The sequence below is a fragment of the Ischnura elegans genome, chromosome 12 (assembly GCF_921293095.1).
Source record: "Ischnura elegans chromosome 12, ioIscEleg1.1, whole genome shotgun sequence".
NCBI lineage: Eukaryota > Metazoa > Arthropoda > Insecta > Odonata > Coenagrionidae > Ischnura > Ischnura elegans.
Genome location: NC_060257.1, coordinates 64,019,226 through 64,041,872, shown reverse-complemented (window position 1 = coordinate 64,041,872; position 22,647 = coordinate 64,019,226). Strand labels below are relative to the sequence as shown.

At 38.7% G+C, this 22,647-nt stretch overlaps 1 protein-coding gene across 2 annotated transcripts in view; it reads right to left on the bottom strand.

The window, feature by feature from the left end:
- LOC124169119 (probable 3',5'-cyclic phosphodiesterase pde-5) overlaps positions 1-22,647 on the bottom strand; it is a 67,084-nt gene that overhangs the window by 17,864 nt on the left and 26,573 nt on the right. Inside the window, exons 6-12 of one of the 2 annotated variants that reach the window (XM_046547613.1) lie at positions 17,912-18,121; positions 13,834-14,006; positions 11,701-11,870; positions 10,576-10,709; positions 6,154-6,272; positions 5,811-6,048; positions 1,666-1,821 (exon numbers count right to left, since the gene is read on the bottom strand). In XM_046547613.1, the coding sequence (XP_046403569.1) occupies positions 1,666-1,821; positions 5,811-6,048; positions 6,154-6,272; positions 10,576-10,709; positions 11,701-11,870; positions 13,834-14,006; positions 17,912-18,121 (1,200 nt within the window). The remainder of the gene's footprint in view (positions 1-1,665; positions 1,822-5,810; positions 6,049-6,153; positions 6,273-10,575; positions 10,710-11,700; positions 11,871-13,833; positions 14,007-17,911; positions 18,122-22,647) is intronic. The other variant, XM_046547614.1, reaches the window with a different exon arrangement.

The window sequence follows — 22,647 nt, the reverse complement described above, 5'->3', positions numbered from 1 at the left end:
TTTTGATGGTGACATTTCACCAACTTTGCTGTAAGCGTTCTCAGGTCAGGCTGAAGTTGAGAGCACTCCTAGGGTGTCCAATATTTATATGGCAAGACCACACTCAGAGCAATGGGCACTCGTTGCTGATCCGCTAAGCATGCGAAGGGGGGGTCTTGAAACAAGCTTGGAAACGAGTTTTTCCAGACCCCAGAAAGACTTACCCCACCTTTCCATGCATAGTGGATGGGGGATGCAATCAACAATGAGCACACCTCGCTCTCAGTCTGGCACTACCGTATAAATATTGGACACCCAAGAAGAACTCTCCACTTCAGCCTGGCCTGAGGATGTCTACAGCACAGCAAGTGAAATGTCACCATCAAAATGACAACGTAGACGGAACCCAGAAAAACTACCCTACTGCAAACTTGTATGCGGCAAAAACTTTGATATGAATGGAATCCGGAAGTACCACTTCGCAAAGGTTCATTATCAGCTCCTCTAGTTCTTTAACATAGAATCAGAATTAGAACTCAATCCACATTTGTGCAGACCCCGATTTGAAAGCAGCTGCCCCTCCCACTCCCTTAGAAGGAATATAAAAATATTTATAAAGTTTTCAACAAGTTTTCTACAAACTCTCACAGTAAAAATAATAGTACATACAACACACGTTACTATAATAAAAATTGAATTTTTCAAGCAAATAATTTTAACTACAAATAAAGCTATCTTTATCTAATATTCTTCAAATTTCAGTTTTAATCCCCTCTCCCTCCTGAAATGTCACTGCCTGAATTACCCATCCGGTATTGATCCACGGTATGCCCTTAGTCCTTTGGCATAATTTACATACCATACTTTCGGTAGGGTAGGTAATGCTATTGATCCACAGACTTAGACGATAATTTTATTTGTTATTTTAGGAAGTTTTAATAAAAATTAGAGTCATTGTGTAAAAGCTTTTGAAAATCAAGCAATTAAAATGGAATATCTGATTTGGGTCATTCTATTTCAAATCACCTAATATGAATAAAATTTGTTGCTCGACAAGCTCTAGAAAAAAATCCAGTGCATTCTCAGTGCTAAAACTTGTACTGCAAGTAGTTTTTTTAAGTATTCAACTCAGAAACAACATTATATTAGTGAGTCTCATTTCCTTCATAAAACTTTATGGCGTTAAAAAGTTAGTATTGACAAATTTTTCCCAAGTTTTCATAGAAAGATTTTGACTGACTATATTTTATGATAGAAAATTTTTTTTTAATGGTTTCCAAAAGTTCTTTTCATGATGAACACACTGGTTTTTCAATTATTCTGACATCTTTCATAATAGCTTTGAAATTAAACTTCATGCTAACCACGTTTTTCATCAAAATTTGCCCAGCCGCCCTTTTAAAAATGGCTGCCAAAAAAAGTATGGCTTGTAAATTTTTTTCAAATGGTGTTTTGTGATTGTCTACTTGTAGAGAACCAATGATTAAAACAATCAGGACAATTAAAAATGTCGAGCAACATGGCCTGGGTGATTTGAAATAGATTGAACCATTTAGAACTGGAACCAAGAACCAGGATTATTATCCATTCAAATATAAGAATTTGTATACAATTGCTTTATTCAAATGATTAATGTTTCCCCAGTAAGACGTGACTTAATGGTCACATGTAATATGATTTTTTTACCTTAATAATGCCCATAACTTGTTCACCAGTATTTTTATATCCAAAGACAACATCATAAACAGGTTCAAAACTGTCACTTGAGGGAGTGACTCCATGCTGACAGACTCGACTGATGCCTGCACCATGACATAGTGCAGTAACTGCTAAAGCTGCAACCTAAGTAATGATGATGTATTTATGGATTGGAATAATGCAGATTACAACATCATAACCTAAATCCTACACATTTCATCCCTTATATGAGGCTAATTGCACTTCATTTCCCATTATACAATGGCTATAAAATCCAGAAATAATATCAAGAGTTACTCAATTTTTTACTATGTTATGTATGTACTTGAAATTACAGTTATTTTCATTAAGACTTACAGATCTGGCAGGAGTGTGTGCACAAATGCAGTGCATTACACAATAGAGGGTGCAATCAAAAAAAGACCGGACTGATTTTATTACTTGTTTATTTCTACGGATTCAGCTTAATTAAAATTGTCACCCTCAAAGTACACACATTGGCTGACGACAATATGTGTGTACGACCCTGTACAATTAGTTATAATGTTCCCAATAGAGTCGAATCTGTGCCCTTTCAAGGCTGATTTTCACTATGGAAACAAAAAAAAATTTTAAGGAGCCACGTAAAGAAAGTAGGGTGGCTGCAGGATCACGAAAGTCCGGGTTATGGCGTAAAACTCTGTCACGATCAGCGTGTGAGCCGGGGCGTTATCAAGAGAAATGCCGTCATGACGGGACGTCAGGGACGAATTTTGATATGACACGCGCCATGCCCAAAATGTCTATCAAAATTGTCTGACCGGATCCAAAACTAATGATTACTTCTTTGGCCATCTTCCTAACATTTAAATGGCGATTTTCCCACACCAAATCATTTACCAATAGGGTGGTTTCCCATAATTTTTTTATTGCCTAAATCGAAAGATTATTACTCCTGGAGTACGTATTTCACGCTTTTAGATTTTTATATGACGATATCTATTTTCCGCGTTTAAATGATAAGTGAAAATTTTCAAGCGCGCGAAAACACGACGGGTAAGTATGAATGCTGGGAAAAACTCCGCATGATGTCTTTCTGGTTCCCGCTGCCGCAAGTGAGGTGACCTTGGGGCAAGGCTCTGAACGCTGATACGATGCAGGATGCTAGCAGGTAGCTGAGTACCATGCTACCTGGTAGCGCTCGGCTTAAATAAGGGTTATTAATACCTTATCAAACAAAGAAAACTTTCTGACCTTAGCCAGTTTTAATAGGTGATTATTAAGACATGTTTCCCTGAACTCTGTGCCTCATGCATTTATTGGTAACCTCAGATGATGTAAAACTCCTATCCTCTCGTGTAGAAACTAGGTCCCTGTGACGTCACATGGAGTGCCATCGCATTGGCGCCAATCTGGCCTTTTTCAAATGAGGATAAAATTGACCCTAGCCATTCGTCTAAACCGGTATTTCTAAAACCAAATAATTTGTATATTTTGAATACACTAATGGTGGGTAACGAATCGCAATCAATGCCTTTCGTTTTCTTTGATGAAGGAAACTACCCTATTTGACATGGTAGGGTCTGTCAATGTGGAAGGCCGCCTAATTCACAAATCTTCATCTGACGAGGTTCTGACCACTTTAAAACGACTGTACCTCTTAAAACACTGGCTTCAACACAAAGCTTCATTAACAAAGGCTTACTGAATTATTCCAAATGTCACCATAACACTTTTGCCAATCTTGAAAGGACTTTTCATGCACACACACTGTTTCTCTAGTTCCTTTATTGCTGCCATTGCTTGCAGCAACAAACAGATTAAGACATGTACCGCTGCTGCTAAGTAACGACTCAACGTAAACAAACACAACACTTCCTGTTTTAGTCGTCACATAAGTCGCAGGAAGGCCCACTTTGTTTCGTTTCAATCCATTGAATGGTTCACGCAGAATAAAATCAGTGCGGTCTTCTTTTGATCACACCTTGTATACATGTATGCAATGCCATGGCAGCGGACTGTGACCTCTCTGGACTTAAATATAGAGGAAATATGAAAATTCAAGGACCAAATGCCAAACTATCATACTGAGAGGGAGGCCTAAAGAGGAGCCTTCATGCATTCAGCCCGATGGATGCAAGTGCACATCTAATTTGCATTGCTAAGATACTAAGGACTGCATATTTGTGTATCTAAAACACTTATTTCAAGCAACGGAAAACCAATTCGCGTTTCATGGCTGCTTGAAAAAACAGACCCGGGGAGATATCTTTGCAGATATGTAATTGTAAATCATAATCAAACTTTGCAAATATTCTTCATCCACATTCCTCTAGCTTTCCTCACTTTTTGACTAATTTCACTTCTTATTTCCTTGTAGTTAAGTTCTTAGGTTTTTGCTTTACTTCTTTCTTCAACGAGTTCTAAAACTTGAACAGTCATCCATGGAATTTTCTCGACAGCTTTTTTTCCCCCAAAAACTCCTTTTAAGGCCTCCTGTATTACTATTTTAATGAATTTCCAGCCATCTTACACTGATTTATTGATACCTCAGTCTTTTATTTTACTCTTTACTGCTTCTTGAAATGCTATCTGATGTTAAGCCTCCTTCAATTTCTCTACCTACCACACAGTTTTTCCCAGTTGTCTGAAGTTTCTTGAATTTTAGGTGAAATTTCGTCATAACTACAGTCCGGGCGCCAAGAGTTGTCCGATGACTTTTAGAATGGTCAAGATCGGGGTAGGGGGCAAGGTTGCCAGGTAAGAAAGGGAAACGCCCACCTCACATGTAAACAAATGGGTTCCGTGAAGAAAGGAGCCGGATCGGACGACAAGCGCAAAGGACCCAAAGGAAGAATCCCCTGCTTTGGTGATTCGAAGAAAGGGATCGTTTTGGAGGCTCCCGCTTGTTTCAGTACTTCATATGCAGGCGACATCGCTGTATGACTAGGCGAGGGTGTGAGGTGCATTTGGGGGACAGCGATTGGCTGCAAACTGTGCTGGCACAAGGTTCTCTGCCCCTCCTTTAGAACTGTCATCCGACAACTCTTGCCGTCTGGACTGTAATTTATGGTCGCTGTTAATAATTGCCCCAGGGTAGATTTTGCAGTAATTCATGTGGTTCCTAAATATCTGCATCATTTAATCTGTGCTTTACCTGCAATAAATATTCAAATTTAAAGTTCCTTGGAAGACTATTACATTAACCCATTTCTGCCAAGAAAACTTTCTTCAACCCATTGTGAAGATATTTAGGTGGGTTGTTCCTATGGTTTTCTTTAGTTATCCAGAGAAATATTCTACTGATCCATTAACTTGTGTCTTCAGAATGACCCGTAGCCACATAGCAACAGATAATGAGGTCAGAATCTAATTTTACTCAATTTCTACATGTGACCTAAGTAGAAAGGATGAATCTTCAGGGCAAGCATATTATTTGATGAAGTAAGATAAAAATAATCTATACACTACCATTTCCTGTTTACATTTATATTTTCATGTAATTAACAGACCCTAGAAATCATACTGAATTTCTGTTTGGCACCTGTCTCTTTCCATCCATATTTCCTATAAATTCCAAATTACAGTACATATATGTACTGAGGCAGATCCAGGATTTCTTTCTGGGGGGGCACAAGCAAGGCCGTATCCAAGATTTTGTTCTGGGGGCACAAGGATACTAAACGAACACAAGGATAATGGGACCGTATCAAAATTCTTGCATATTTTAAAGCGCCTGGAGGGGGGGCACATGCCCCCATGCCCCCCACCCCCCCCCCCCTAGATCCACCTATGTATATGTATTAATTAGGAAAAACTTACATGAATGCAAAAATATTTTTTCTGAGCCATATTCCTTTTCGAGATCCTTATCACAGATCAACGAATTTCATTCCAGTAAAAAAAATATAGGAACATAGAAAAGAGCTTATTTTCACCGGCTACAAAAGTTGATTGTAAAAGTAAGTGGATTGAGTTATCGCAAGCTTCAACAACATATTATTGACTTTTCCATGGCAAAACAGAGTTCAGATTTTCTTCAAGAGCCTTTTATGCTCAGAATGGTAAGTTATAGCCATATGGGTGGCACAGGGGCACAGTGGGTGGAAATGGGTTTAACTAGAGAATAACAAAACCTACTCAATTATACTAACCTCGAGCTGATGAAACTGATCCACATTCTTATTTATCATTACATAGATGCTATGGAGGACACTTAGGGCATGCTTAAAATCATGAAAACATGCAGGGTTGCACATATTTTTTGTGTATATAACCAATTTGGCCAATTTGACTCTGTCAGGACATATAACTTCATCCACTAAGTCCTTCATCATGAAAAATGCAAGTTGCTCCATCAAATCTTCACAGTCCAGAGGATACCATGTAAGCCTGAGAGAACAAAGCATATGAATGAGATTTATAAAACATGCATAACTCAAATGGTTTTGAGGATTGGATGAAAGCAATTGAGTGTATTCCTTCGGGTAGACATACTTTGAAAATCCTTCGGGAAGAACATGGAAGGCATCAGAGTTAACCAGGAGTTCTAAATCTTGAGATGTAGGTGTCAATTGGTAGGAAAGCATATCTTGTGCAATCACATTCCTTAATTGCTGAAATAGAGAAAATTTAGGAAGTTTAGAGGTAAATTCTACATTCTCTAATGAACATAATTTTACCAGTGGCATAAAATACACAGCTAAAATTTTGGAATGTTACCCACTAAAGAATACCTACTTGTGATGAAATGGTTTTCCCAATTTTCCTTCAATGAGTAATGCATATCCATTAAGGTCTTCATTGGGGGTTTATAATGTCATTATGTACAAGCCTGCTATGCATAATGATGAGTCCACATTATGATTATAAATTATATTTCATATGATCATGCACACATATGGATTAATTGGGGAAAATTGGCATGCATATGAATCTATTTTTTCCTGAACCGTATTCCTTTTCAAGAACCTTTATACTGATCAGCAAAAATTACAGGAATAAAGAAAAGAGCATATTTTGAATACTGTCATATTTCTCAATCACAATTATCAAGAGGAACCCAATATGAAGTAGCTTACTCACTGGAAAATTCATCCCAAAATAGATAATGCTAGCTAGATATCCTTGAGAAAAATTTTTCTTTTCCCTTTCCTTACAAGCAAAATTGCTTCCCGATTGCCTTCCATTGCTTTCTAACTTGCTTATACAGTGGCTTACCGGTATCAATTTGCTCTCGATAGGTTCCCGCTCTAGCTAAATTATGAAAATCACAGTCTTTTTTTGGTTTTCTCGGTCTAAAAGTCGTCACATTCACAGTCTCTTGACAAGCTATTTTAGGCAGAAATATTGATCACGTAACAATCACGGGCTGCATGTCCATTAAACATTTTATCAAACGCGACAGATGTCGTGAATGCAAATGCAGCAATTTAAGTGCTATCTCTCATGATGTCACCTATTGTTAGCAAAATTCAGGGCTGGCTAAAGGTTGTGAGTAGGAAAATGGAGGGACCAGGATGCCAGGGAAGTTAAGAAGTGTCTGAATTTGCACCACGGTTAATGAACACTTCGGTTACCCATCTTCCGGCTTTGATACAGTCTTAAGGTCAGTGTGTCATCATGCCACAAGGACCAATAGGGTAGTTTCCTTCATCAAAGAAAACGATAGGCATTGATTGCGATTCGTTGCCCACCATTAGTGTATTCATAATACACAAATTATTTGGTTTTTGAAATACCGGTTTTGACGAATGGCAAGGGTCAAATTTTATCCTCATTTGAAAAAGGCCAGATTGGCGCCCATGCGATTCCGCTCCGCGTGACGTCACAGGGACCTAGTTTCTACACGAGAGGATAGGAGTTATACATCGTCTGAGGTTACCAATGCATGCATGAGGCACAGAGCTCAGGGAAACATGTCTTAATAATCACCTATTAAAACTGGCTAAGGTCGGAAAGTTTTCTTCGCTTGATAAGGTATTAATAAACCTTTTTTAAGCCAAGCGCTACCATTCAGCAAGGTGCTCAGCTATCCGCTAGCATCCTGCGTCCTATCAGCGCCCAGAGCCTCGATCAAGGTCACTTCACAAGGAGAGAGGGGGAACCAGAAATGCGGCGCACGGACTTTCCTACTTACGCGTCGCGTTTTTGCGCGCTTGAAATTTTTCACTTTTCATTTAATCGCGAAAAATAGATATCGTCATTTAAAAATCTAAAAGTGCAAAATACGTACTCCAGGAGTAATAATCTTTCGATTTAGGCAATAAAAAAATAATAGGAAACCACCCTATTATTGCGCTTTGAATATATGTGTGCAGATAAATGCGTGGCAGTGTCTGCTTGTGACTAACCTTGAAATATGATCAACATATGAATTTTTCTTTTGACCTGTCAATCTTACCGTATTTACCTAAAGAAGCCACACCTTTTTTCACGGAAATACCGGTGAAAAAAAGGGGGTGCGCTGCTTACATCAGGGGCGCAGCCAGGAATTCAGGCTGGGGGGAGTTTAGGTGCAACCAATACCGGGGTGTGAGGGAGTATGGAATACCCACCAGGATAAGCGGTAGGTGCGAGATTAATAAATTGCAGAATTTTAAGATAAATTGTTCAAAATGGTGAGTTTTACGGCTTTCTGAGAGATATTTTTTAAATCCTTACAGTATTCTATTAGTAATATCAATCCAATTGAGTAAAATGGATTAAACTTAAGCATTTCTCTGAGCACTGGGGGGGGGGGAGGTTTTAACCCCCAAAACACCCCGCTCACTGCGCCACTGACTTATATGAATCCTCCTCCTAACTTTAATGTAAGCTGCATACCATTTTCCTTCTAATTCTTTTCATTTATTTCTTCGGAGTTTAGCACTGAAACGAGGAAACCTTTGCAGGAATTACATTTCTAACATTATTTAACCTTATTAATCATGGTAATGTAAATTTATCGATTTAGAACTAATCACGAGTTCCTACATTAGAGCACATCAAAAAGCACTAGGAAGTTTTATTTCCTCAAGAGCCGGCCCAAAAATGGGAGTGCGTGGGATATATGAAAGCACGGCTTACACGAGTAAATACTGTAGTTTCATAATCAAGTTCGAGAGATTTTTAAGGTTTTTTAATGAAATGAAAATTATTAGGAGTATGCTCCTATACGGAAGTGAGGCATGGACAATGACCGCAGCGGAGAAAGCAAGAATAGAGGCCTTCGAAATGTGGTGCTAAAGAAAAATGATGAAAATCAAATGGTTAGATTGAGTTAGTAACAAGGAAGTCCTAAGAAGAGTAGGAGAGAAGAGAAGCCTCGTGAAAACCTTAACATAAAAATGGAACAACCTCATTGGCCACATCTTGAGACATGATGGCCTGATGAAGACAATCGTCGAAGGACAAGTGGAAGGCAACAACGGAAAAGGAAGACCTCGAACAAAATATATGGAACAAGTAAAGAAAGATGTGAAAGAGAAGAAAAGATGTGAAAAGAGTAGCTGTGAAAAGATTAGCTGATAGGAGAATTGAGTGGAGAGCTGCGTCAAACCAATCCTAGGATTGCTGACCAATGATGATGATGATGATGATGATGATGATGATGATGATGAAATTCATGGCTATTTCCAGGTTTTGTCACGATAGTCGAAATTCACGGCTTATACACGGTTTTAAGGCTTTATTTTATTCACTTTTGAGTGGGAGCCCTGTCAGTGGCGTAGCCAGGGGGGGGATCCGGACCCCCCAAAATATAAAAATACAATAATTTTCCTTCATAAAGGAAAACAAAATATTGAAAAATCATGAATTTACAAAATATTTCTTAAACAAATGAAGTTTTTTCGATAATGAAGAATGTTAAAATTAGTTTAAAACCCCTTACTTAGTACCCCATTTTTCAAAAAATTTCCCCCCTAGTTTTGGACCCCTCCCCAGACGAAACTCCGCACGCCCTGTGTTTTAGTATGATAAAAAATAATTAATAAGTTAGACAGTATTAATTAATTTGGATGCTCCAAACTTCTCAGATCACACTAATCCATGCCACTGTTACTGTTAGTAGACTGAAAAAAATGGAAGGTACATAAATAAAACTAATGAAGTGGATTGAAGTACAGATTGGTGGAACATAGAGACAAGGAAAATGCACATATCCAGGCAAATTAAAATGATAATTTGGTCACCCTCTCACTTCTTTAACATGGTAACATTCAATGGAGAACATTTACTAATAGGGTAGTTTCCTTCATCAAAGAAAATGAAAGGCATTGATTGTGATTTGTTACCCACCATTAGTGTATTCATAATGTACAAATTATTTCGTTTTAGAAATACCGGTTTAGACGAATGGCAATGGTCAATTTTAACTGCATTTGAAAAAGGAAAGATAGGCACCCATGCGATGCCACTCCACGTGCGTCACAGGGACCTAGTTTCTATACGAGTAGTCAGGAGTTTTACATTGTCTGAGGTTACCAATGCTTGCATGAGGCACAGAGCTCAGGGAAACATCTCTTAATAATCACTTATTAAAACTGCCTAAGATCGGAAAGTTTCCTTTATTTGATAAGGCATTAATAATCCTTATTTAAGCCAAGCGCTACCTGCTAGCTGGGTACTCCACTACCTGCTAGCAGCCTGCATCGCAGCGGCGCACACATACTCACCCCAAGGAGACCTTACAGGGTGGAAGCAGGAACCAGAATGACATCACACGGGCTTTTCCCAGCATTCATACTTAGCCGTCGCGTTTTCGCGAAAAATATATATCGTCATTTAAAAATCTAAAAGCGTGAAATGCGTACTCCAGGAGTAATAATCTTTCGATTTAGGCAATAAAAAAATAATAGGAAATCACCCTATTGAGTTAAAGGCAATTGAAAATGAGATGATGAGAACAATATTCATCATTAAAGGGGTTGGACTTACTAGTTCATAATGAAGCGTAGACAAACCGACATTTCTCAAGATGAATGAAAAATATTCTGCCATTAATGTGCAAGCCTCTTCATCTAAAGCTGTTAAATTTGGCTTTTCTAACTTGCTAATGACATTTACTGCACCTTCATTAAAAAAAGAAAATAGTATCCATTAATGCCTTAAATATGCACACTATCAATTCTTCACATTAACACTTTGAGTGCCGGCTGCTAAATTTAAAGCCCTACTGAAAAATCCAGCCATTTTTACTATATCCGTACATTTTTTAAAACATTAGCATCAAAAATATACTTATATTGATGTGCAGTTCAATAAAAATGGACTTTGCTCTTCTTTATGAATGACTTGAATAACATTTATTGCTAATTTTTAAATATATAATTTAACAATGAAAACCTACTGTTTTTGAAAAATAAAAAAGTTACAACATATGATGTACCGCCATAACTTGCATAATAATTTTTTTTTAATACGCTCAATTTGAACTATTTAAAGCATGGAAATCATAAAAAATCATTGATCCAAGCAAAGCATTGTAAATCTTGGATGACAAAAAGGGTCAATGCACCCTCAACGTACGGTCCATTGGCCCAAAGAATTTTCACACTAAGTGGCCTAAGATGAGGATGCCGGTAGCTACAGAGGACTTTTCCTCCTCAAGGCATAAAGTGAACTCTTTTTCCATCGAGCAGTTGATTTTTGAAAAAACAGAACCCCTAAGCAGTAAACTGGAAAAGTACCACGGGCGAAATATTATGGCTTCACGCATACAAAGCCAATTAAATGGAAAGTATTACGTCCATGGCTATCCTCAGAAGGATTAGCAGGACGTAATATTACGTCCATGGCATGCAAAGTGTTAAAACAACCACTTTGATTTTCTATCCGAAGCTCCAAGTTTTCACCATCAAATCCATTTCAATAAGTTACGTTGTTTATTTACTTGAATCAAACCTCCTAAATAAAGATACCACTTGAGTTTAAGCTGAGAAGAAATTATTTCAAAAAACATGCAAAAAACAGTCCATAATTATTTAGATGTACACATAATTTTCAAGATTAAGTCAATTTTTAAAAGGAAAGTCAAATCTGCACAAGAGGAATTTCACTAACCTATTACTTTGGTCTCCCCATTAATTGGAAATGAAAATACATTGTTGATAGTTTTATTAAACATTGTTTCAGCTGTGCTCATCGATCTCTTATCTTCTCCACCAGCAATAACATTGACAGCATTATTGTCCTTTGCAGCATGCCATGCAACATCATTCTCGCTGGTACACCTAGCGGTTAAATTCATATGATATAGACTGCCTAAAATTACATGTGATAGTCAGAGCAAGACATTAAGTCTAATAAATAAGCTACTGATTGAATCTATTTAGGAGAAAGCTAAAAAAAAACACATTCAAATACATTTAAGCATTTCCTGGCATTCTAAATTTCAGACAATTTACAAAATATTAAGTGCTGCAAACAAGGTAACATAATTAAGCAATAAAACAAATAATATCATAAGAACATGGCTTCATAAGTCATTTTCACCATAGGCAAAAAAGAGGTCAAATATATGGGAAGTACGATCAGGCAAGGGAATTAAGGCTGGGCAGAGTTAAGGTGCAACTAATACCAGGGTGTATGGGGGTATGGAATACCCACCAGGATAAGCAGTAGGTGCGAGATTAATAAATTGTGGAATTTTAAGATAAATGGTACAAAATGGTGAGTTTTACGGCTTCCTGGGGGATATTTTATTAATATTTACACTATTCTATTATTAATATCAATCCAATTACGAAAAATTGATTAAACTTAAAATTTCTCTGAGGTCTGGGGGGGGAGGGGTTTATCCCCCAAAAACCACCCCTTGCTGTGCCACTGCCATCAGGATCGTTGCCAAGTAGCCAAAAAGTAGGGTTTTCTTCTATGCCAATGACTTAGAAAGCACAACCTCTATACACCACTATGCGGACGGGTGGTGTAAACACCTTGTTCCGTAAAACCCATCCTGAAGTTCACTCTGAGAAGATTGCTTGGTGGTGTAATTGGTTGACATGCCTAACTGGGAATCTGGAGATCCAGGTATGAATCCTGGCTATTCCAAATATATTTTCATGACGAACTTCATCCTTAGTGTATATAAATTTGAACCATGCATACGAATGCTTACAAAGTCAATCGTAACATCTACATCTACATACTATCCCACATGCCGCCTAAAAAGGCATGTGGCAGGGGGTGTTAGGACACCAGCCATCAACAAATAAAAAGTACATGCTCGAACAAAATTACGAATAGCATTTATTAACCCTTTCACTGCTGTTCAATCTTCGAAAACCTCCTCACATACGGCGAAAAGGTTAAAATGCATTTCGTTAGGCCATGGAGCAGGTACTTCCAGGATGGGCGTGGTACACTCTAGTAGGGTTGCTAATCCAGTACCCTTTCCTCGACCATCAAAAAATGATTGTTTGCATCGCACTCCTGCCAATCAAGCAATCAGGTACGTCTTTGAACCGTGTTTCTACAATGAAAAATAACAATTTTATTAACTTTGCTAAAAACGTGGCTCCGGACCACCGGTAATTGGCCATTTTGGCAAAGTTAACAAAATTTGTATTTCTCATCGCAGAAACACGGTCAAAAAGATGTACTTACTGCCTGATTGGCAGGAATGTGATGCAAACAATCATTTTTTGATGATTGCATTGATTGATAGATTTTCAAAATGCATTCAGAGCGGTCACGTTCGAGGAGGGAGGTTCGGAGAGTCGAAGAGAGGGGCCAGCGAGGGTGAGCTCCTCGAGGAAAGGGTCCCGGATTAGGGATCCTTTGAAGTGCTTCGGCAAAAGTGCTAAGCACATGGCAGGGAGGAAGAAAAAGTACATTCACAGCAGCCTGCCATGCAAACGTACCAGGTATGTTCACAGCAGTGAAAGGGTTAAAGTCCTCTTTGGTTCAGGGGAAAAAAGAATTACCATATCTATCTGTTCGGCAAAATATCTCTCTTAATTTATCGCTTCTGTTGCACCTGGAAATATTGTGGGGCTCCAAGATGATGTTCTCCATGTCGCTTCTAAAGATATCTATTCTCAATTGTTCAAGCAATCTAAGTAATCCTAGCACGCAGCCTGAGTCTCAAGCAGTTCCCAGCCTAATTCGCTTAATATCTGGGTAACGTTTTCTGTACATTGATAGCAGTTTTTGACGAGAAACAAGCAGTGCTGTTATGCCAAACATACTCACTCCACAATGCTCTTCCGCTGCCAGGATTTGGTTGTGCTGGCAGGGGAGTGACTTTCGTAGCACTTGCACTTATGTGGTAGCCATGGCTCGTCTTCCTCTTCCCTGACATCCTTGTCCTCCTCGAATACAATCAACCTCGTCCGCTCTGCTCCCAGCAACTGATTCACATCACCCTGAAAAATTAATAATTCCACAAATTGAAATAATTTGGTAATTAACGCTATTACTTCCAGCAGCCCTAGTAATTTAGTAATGCCAGGTTATATAATATACATTACCAGGGTAATTCTTATTGGTACTTAACACATGAATGAACTACGTAAATGCATACATATTCCTACATATGCTAGTGCCATATTTCACTGCTAGAGTGCAGGAATGTAACTAACAACTGTGATGACATACATACTTTGAGTATGTAAGAACATTCAGAATTTGCATGGCTTCATGACAGACAGGGAACACAAAATATCTTTGGCAAATTTATCGCAACGACTGTATTTGTAGCACTTCACAGTGAAATTACCATACACTGAAATCAGAATAGAAGCCCTAACATCCACTCACAGGCAATATAGTAGAATGCATGTTTCCAATTGCACAATTTCAACGCCACTGAGATGGCAAATTTCAAACCTTTCACATCAGAATTAAATTGTAAATGGACATATACGAGAAACTCCTCAAAGAATACAACAAAAACTGAAGACATCATCAGCTCACTGGTTGCGCCATGGGCTGATATATCAGCCTGACTTTTTTGACTTATTTTATTTTGTGATTTCGTTTCACCGCCCGCTGTCTCATGAATACCTTCTCATAACCCAAAAATGGTTCTAAGCTCTAAATATATCTTTATCATAGGGAAAAAATCTAGATGCAATCAATAAAATTAAGTGCTTCTAATAATTTAAAATCTGAAATCTTGCAAATTCCAGAAAATAGCTTTGGCAGTCTTTACACATCCCACCCGAAATGGGCTGGCAGTAATAGGGTTAAAATTAAATCAAATTTGTCTAGCTCATACCAGTGGCGGCTTGCCCATAAGGACTCTCGGACGCCGCCCCTCCCAACTACTAGAAAAAGGAAAAAAAATTAAATACCCATTCAATTATAATTATGCATCTAATTAACCAAAGTGTTTTTTCAATCGCATACACCGAAAATGTCGAAAAAACACGCAAAAATAGCGCGAGAAGTTGTGCCTTATGGAAGTCTTGGGACACCGTCCGAGCATGCGCAGAGCGACGTATCTAGTGAGTTGACATCGCCGGCGGCCGTATAATCTTGGTGTTGCTTTGTTGCAGAATACCTTGTTTTGATGACCAGTCGCCTTATTATGTGTAAATTGTTTTAATGTAAATAGGCCTAGTTGTAGTTGAATTAATCGAGTTAGTGATTGTTGGTGTTTTAGTGTTAGTGATTGTTTTGTGTATTAGTGAGTCATAATGGTATCTAGATTGCCTTAAAAACTCACTAAACTACACAAAATATTAAAACATTTTGACCCCCCGGTGGAGTGTGCCCCGCCCAGCATTTGGCTCACGAGCCGCCACTGGCTCATACTCAAAGTCCTCATGGCAGGCACATAACCAGGTTGTGAGGGCTTTGGAGGCTTCACCGGTACCGCCACCAAAAGTTTTTCCCCATGGTCACAATCCTCTATACGTATGCTGTGGAGACCACAAACCCAGGGACACTGCATTCACTGGCAATGCATTTTTCAACATACATAGTTACTAGGGATGTGTGAGTAGTACTTTTTGATCTCGAGTCGAGTATCGGTTCGGGTTGAAAAGTACTCGCGAGTATCGAGACGAGTCGAGTATGGCAACTCTGAACCAGACAATACAGCAATCCATGCTCCATTGCTATCCCCAATTTTCTATTCCAAATGCTTAGCTTGATGTAAAAAGGAAAAGATAATGAGGAACGTTGATGTAAATCATGTCAGAATTAGGAGATGAAGTAAAATTAATGCCTTAAACAGTTCTCTAAGCATAATTGAAATAAATTAACCTGTGGTAATATGTCGTCATTTTTAGTAATATATGTATCCAAACTGCTCCAAAGAGCCCTCAGTAAAGGCATTTGCACAATTTTAATAGAGAATATTTGCGTTAATGAATCATATTATATTTGATCTTTTCAAATCCTCAACCAGAAAAACCAATTATTCTACATGCTCTGGCATCAGGTTTTGACGTCTCCATGTTACATTATTACTGCCTGCAGAGAATTGTGTTTTGCAACACACTTGTGTGGCTGGACAAGTGCTTTGTTACCAAAGTTGCAAGATTTGGGAACCTTAGGAATTTATATTAAAGTTACATCAACGATTTTTATGGATCTTGAATCTTCGTGGAATTCAAGTGGACAAAGCGAACAATCCATTGAACTTTGCTTTGGCTTTGCGGGCCAAAATATTTTTTCCCTATTTCTTACTTCGTTTAATCACTCGTAGAAACTAATTTTTTGTCAGTTCGAGAAGAAATCCAAATGTAATAAAGGAATAATCAAAAATTGACATCAGAAATACGTAGTACTCAAAAAGGCTAAAAGGTGGTACCCACTTGCAGCGGTGCCAACTCCATGGGGCCAGAGGGGGCCCGAGCCCCATCAAAAATTCGTTATGGGTGTGAGGAAAAAATGCGTCAGGCTTGTTGATTTTCCCTGGAGTGCCCAGATATCGATATTCGAGTTATCAGGGTTCTAATGTTGATCATATGACTCTTCTAAAATGCTTAAAAAACTTAAAACTCACTACTTATAAAATTTCCCGGGGCAAGATCCCTGGTTTGGGCCCCCCCAATGTTTTTTGTAAGTCGGCACCCCTGCCCACTTGTGTCGTCAAACTCCGGGAAAAACCAACATTGTCCACTAAGACCTAAAATTTGCATTTCTTACACAGAAATCTAAACCAATTTTACGTATTCTCTCAGCGTTTCAGTAAAGAAAGTACGGTAGGGTACAAAAGTATGAGCGGTACAGCAATAGGTCCACTCTAATTATGGCGCACCGGGTTGAAGAACGGTTGGCCACCGTGGCTAACGAAAAGGTAATGGGCACCCACATCAACTTCTATGGTGGTTGACTGCTATGTATACAACAAACTGAAACTCCTAGACCAAGGCATTAGTATGACTTATAGACTCTAAAAACGATATTATTACATGAGTTTCATGATAGCACCTCCTTACTTACTAGCCTCGACAGATCTGCAACCGAAACTACTCGACTCGACTTTTGTAATGCTACTCAAAACACTCGAGACGAGTACCAACTACTCGACTCGAATTTTAGAGTACTCACACATTTCTAATATAGTTACATTTCATTACGTCTGCCAATAACCAATGATAAATTTAACTTTCAGCACTATGCAAACAAAATATTTAATAAAATGTCTCCTTTTCCAATGCCTACAAATTGAGAACAACATAACAGTATGTATAGTTGGGCAAAATATAGGCCGAGGAGTATTTGAGATACAAAATACCGCTTCAAATGTATTTTATATACATAATACCATTCCGAATATATTTGAAATGCACAATGCAAAATATATTCGACTTGGGAATTTAAAAAGCAAACTACAAACTATACTACAAATACCGTTTAAAATACAAAAAATACATTTGCATGGAAACTAAGAAATATCTTCGATCCGATACCTACTGCTCGAGCTACTAGCGCAAAAAATACAACGGCTTTAACCATTCCACATATGCTGATGACGACACGGACTCGTGCCAGGTGAGTAGTGGGGTCTCAGCTCCTCGGTCTTGTGCACAGATCTCACGAAGTTCGTTTTTGTTTACACTATCACTAATAATCATTTACCTTAGTAAAGCTCCTTCTTCATCGAACAAAGAAACCAAACCTCTCATGCCGCCACTAACTCGTGATAAGTGGGCGGCAACTTAAACGAGTTTTTTTTTTTTTTTCCGTTTTAATTTATGATACAACGGCTGATTGAGGAAAATTTTTAATAACTTATTTTTCTTTCCGTGAACCGAATTCTTAACATGAATATAGCCTTTACAGGGCTGAGAGAATAACCTCATTATTTTCTCACCATTAAATCCTCCAGAAAAGCATCCCTCGACTCATGATCAACCACGGGGCGGAAACAGAAGCGTAAAAAGGTGCGGTGGACGTTGAGGATCAAGTCCACACGTTCCGTTGATGTATAACCTCCTTCCTGCATCGTATCCTGCGAAGAAATGGCCGAGCGTAGATTTTCATCTAGCCACACCAATATGGCGCCAACGGTCTTCTCATCCTTCTGAAAATAACAAATAATACAATTTTTAATGAGCCCCAGTGGCATTACCGCACCGACTTACACGTATAAACGTATATTTTTATTACCTATTAAGGTTTTTGACTGCACAACTTACAAATTTACTGAGCACATAAGACTAATTAGACGAGAAATTAACAAGCACAAGTTAACCCCTCAAGCGCGGCAGGCATTTAATTAAATCCCATCTCAGCGGCCGGATGAGATTTAAAAATCTTCGCCTTTTTGGTATACTATCATTCAATAATTTATATCTTTCATAATATACGATCAGTATCGTTGATAATTTTTGTAAACTTGCGTATTATAATGCGCTACTATATAATAATTCTTCGAGCGATTGGAAAAAATATATGTTGTTTTATCTCTTTTTATGAACTAATGAATAAATTTTCAATTTTGAAAGATTTTTATTTGGTTTCGAATATGCTGCGAGTTCTCTAACATTCCATGCATTTAAAAAATACAACTACATGATGTAATTTAGTTATATGGGGTTGAAAATTTCATAACAGATTGGATACTTTCAATAGGATTACCCGTTTCGCCTCCTTGAAAATTTACCACTCCGCCCACTTCTCTGACTTTGTTCCATTATTACCGTATCATTTCATATAGGTAATCACATGCTAATGTTTCAAACGTCAATATCCAAATATTCAAACGATTTACCTTAGAAAATCTGCTCTGACATGATTTGAAGCAATCCAAACATAATCCCACTGCACATTTTTCACAACAGTACACGCAAACTTTTCATTTCCCATGTTACGCACAAACTGCACACCTCCTTTGAGACTTTGATTTCTTCCCAGCTGCAGGAATTGTCTTTAGGAAATCAATTTTTGTGAGTCTTGGTACTAAATTGTGTAATGAGTGAGGGCCAAGTCCAAACAGCTCGTATGACGTTGGATATTTCAAAAATATTATCTCGCCCAATGGCACGTTTTTTTCCTGTGAACAACATATGAATTTAGGACTGCCTCATTCAATAGTCTCCTAAATAACTTCATGCATCACTTGTAATGGCGTTTTCTTTCCATTACGTACGAATGCAATAACAGGTCCTTGAAATTCACCCCACCAATGATTTTACTATAGCCTAACACACAAACAGACTTCCGAGTCTCTTTTTTGCCTTTCAATACTATTCAAATTTCGTAGGATCCCCAATTATAAAAAAAATACCACACACAGGAAGTACATTCGATGAGAATTTCAGCATACTGCCTGAACGAACACCACACAGCATGAATGACTCTGGTGGACTGGGTGGACTGAAGCTCGTGGTTCAGAAGCTCCCTCAAGAGACGAGAAAATATCGCGAAGGGGCCCTGGTATACACTGACTGTTTAGATGGAATCTTATCTTAGTTGATTACTGTCCAGAAAAATAAATAAAAAAATAAATGCAGAGCGAAGCACATGGCCCCTTCGCTGGGGACGCTTAGGACTAACGAGGCGGACCAAACACATTTGGGGCTCGAGGTGACGACAAACAAAGAGAAGACGGAGAGATGGCATTGAGCTTAGAAGATACCGTATCTCAAGCTAAAGTAGCTGACCCTTCTAGACGTCTCTTGAGCAGAATAGGCGGAAGTTTTCATGATAGAACAGCTAAAAGAAGGCGATGAGTTTTTGGACCGAAGTCGTCAAGGCGCTGGTTTAAAACGAAATTTTATCGAAGCATTTTTTTTAAATCTTGAAGGCATAAAACCCCTATGAATATTTTATTGGAAAGGAAAAACATTTCTTCAAAAGATAGAGCAATTAGTTTTAATTTAACATACAATATCTGGCAGAGAAAAAATATTATAAACAGTAGGTCAGGAAGCGTACTGGGTACGCATGACGGCGGCATACGAAATTTAAAGGGCGCGTACTGGGTACGCATGACGGCGTTGAGGGGTTAATGTGTGAATGCAAGAACGATTCTGGTCTGTAATCAGTGGCAGATCCAGGATAGGGACAAAAGGGTACCTTGAGGGCCTGGGGGCTAACCTCCCATTAGCGGGGGTCCTAACAAAATTACCACTTTATCTGGTGTTAATTGGATACCCGAGGGGGGGAGCTATAGCCCCTCCTAGCTCCTCTCTGGATCCGCCACTGTCTCCAGAACGGAGACTGTACTAATGCCTTACCAATTTAGAGCAGGAAATTTTGCTCATGCATTCCGAAAATTTGGGTGTTCACACGGTGAAGTTTTGCTTTCAATCTCGCGTTCACGCATTCACTCGTTAACTCGTTCGCGTTGAAGTATCTTGTAATCAGGCCTTAGATCACAATTTTACTTCGCTCTAGTGCTTCGCAATTCAAGAATTTTAATATTGAATTGAACTAAATATAAACTCGTTTGGGCTCATGATATTTTTTAATCCAAGTTCAAACGAATTCAGCCCTGAAAGCACTTAAGCGAATCAAACTGAATATTTATAAATCATTTTAATCAAATTACAATCGAAATAATATAGATATTCGTGATAAGGAAACAGTTCTCTCGCTCCTTAGAAGGATTAATCTGAAAATACTGCAGTTTTTGGGATTATTACGGAAGCTCACAATAAAAAAGTAGGTAAATACAAGTATTGCTTTCATTGAGGCGAAAATACGGGTACACAAGGATGCAAACAATACACATTATGCCAGTGCTGCCTCCGGGAAATTGCTTCCTCGGCTATGATATTCGCGAGGGAACGCTGGGAAATGAAAGGCCAATCAGATGAACGTAAGAGCGACTCGCGAGCACCCGACGCGACACCGTCCAATGAGATATTTGACACAACAACACTTCTTCGGTAGCGGTGGGGTGAAGTCCTCGCCAGCTAAACCAAAGGTCGCACGCTCGAGTCCCACCTGGGTTTTTGCAGCTATAGCTTTATTTTCATATCTTATTGTCATTTATTGTGCTCCACGGCGTTAGTACTAAAACTTCATCAACAAAAACTATCAAGGTGGGCATATGTGTGGCAACTAGACAAATAGCACTGAAGTAAATTTTGGTGGTTTTTATGTTGAGTGCCCGTTGATGTGCAGCATAGGATATGTCAAATTTTCTCATAGAATCTAAGTGCTTGGATAGCAATGTTTTTAGTACCATCAACTTTGTTCATATATTAAGGAAATGGAACGTAACAAATTCAGTGAGTGTCTGTTAAGAATATGGTATCTCTTTCCTTAGACTAGTCAACATTCGAATGAGTGTGGTCGTTTTGGCCGCTGTTATATCTCTGCGGTTTTCTGATTGGATCAGGCAACAAATCTTCACAAACACCTAAAAAGGGAACTATATATCTTTGCTAATTGGCCTATCTTGATTTAATTCTGCTTCTTGTTTTCAATAAGATATACAGGGAATGCAATAGCCACATCATGACTGTCAATTATTGATTCATGGAAAGAGTATTACAGTAAAAACTGTGCTATGACAACTGCACTGTGACTCTGCTATGGCAGCTGCACTGTGGCTGTGCTACGGCAACTGCACTATGACTGTGCTAAGGCAACTTTACTGTGACTGTGCTATGACAACTCCACTGTGACTGTGCTATGGCAACTGCACTGTGGCTGTGCTATAACTGTACTTTGATGTTTCAATTCAAGTGCAGTCTAAGTAGAGTTACAGTACTGTCCTTTTATCACAGTTACAGTGCAGCTTTATAACAGCCACAGCACAGATTTTTTGTATGGGTATCCACGGCATGGTCGTTTCTAAATGTCTTTTGTTAACTGCGGGAGTGAGAAGCCACGGGGTACAAGTGATTTTTTTCTCAACATAGTTCGGTGACGTTCATTGTTAGTAGAAATACGCAAAAACTTGGATGCCAAGGGATACGAGTGTGCCTCTGCTCATTGCTGACATCGAGTGAAAATCAAATGCACCGCTAAACATCTAATAGATCTCGTTTGTTTTCTATACCTAATTTCTGCAACTAACTCTGAATAGAAAAAAGAAATAACTTGTACCCCTTGGCCTCTCACCCAAACTAATTCACCACATGCCTCTAACATTAAATTTTGCCTCTGTACATGAGACAAGTCGATTTGAGGACATCAATTTTCGTTTGATGTAGAGATCTTGAGAGACCTCTAAATGCTTAACAGTTGAACTGATTATTTAATTCTCCATTCTACTCATCATTTTACGTGTATGAAATCGAAAATCTGAGATCAATGAAAAAAAGACTTGGACCTTCTTGGACGACCCAGCGCGTGAAAAACAGGTTTCAATGTGTTTTAACTCCAAAATAATCCTAATTGATTTATATTTTATATTTCATTAGATATCCCTGTTCAAAAAAAGTAATTTATATATAAATTAAGCCGGCTTTCAGACGGGACGACTTTTCGCTGACCGCCGTCCATGGCGCGGCGCCGCGCCGCGGCGCGCCCTGCCGTGAACGGCGGACGGCGAAAAGTCGTCTCGTCTGAAGCGGCCGAAGGGTTTGAATGTGAAGTGTTTCCGGGAAATATGCAACGAAACGACGTATATTGTATAATTTTCCATTCGTT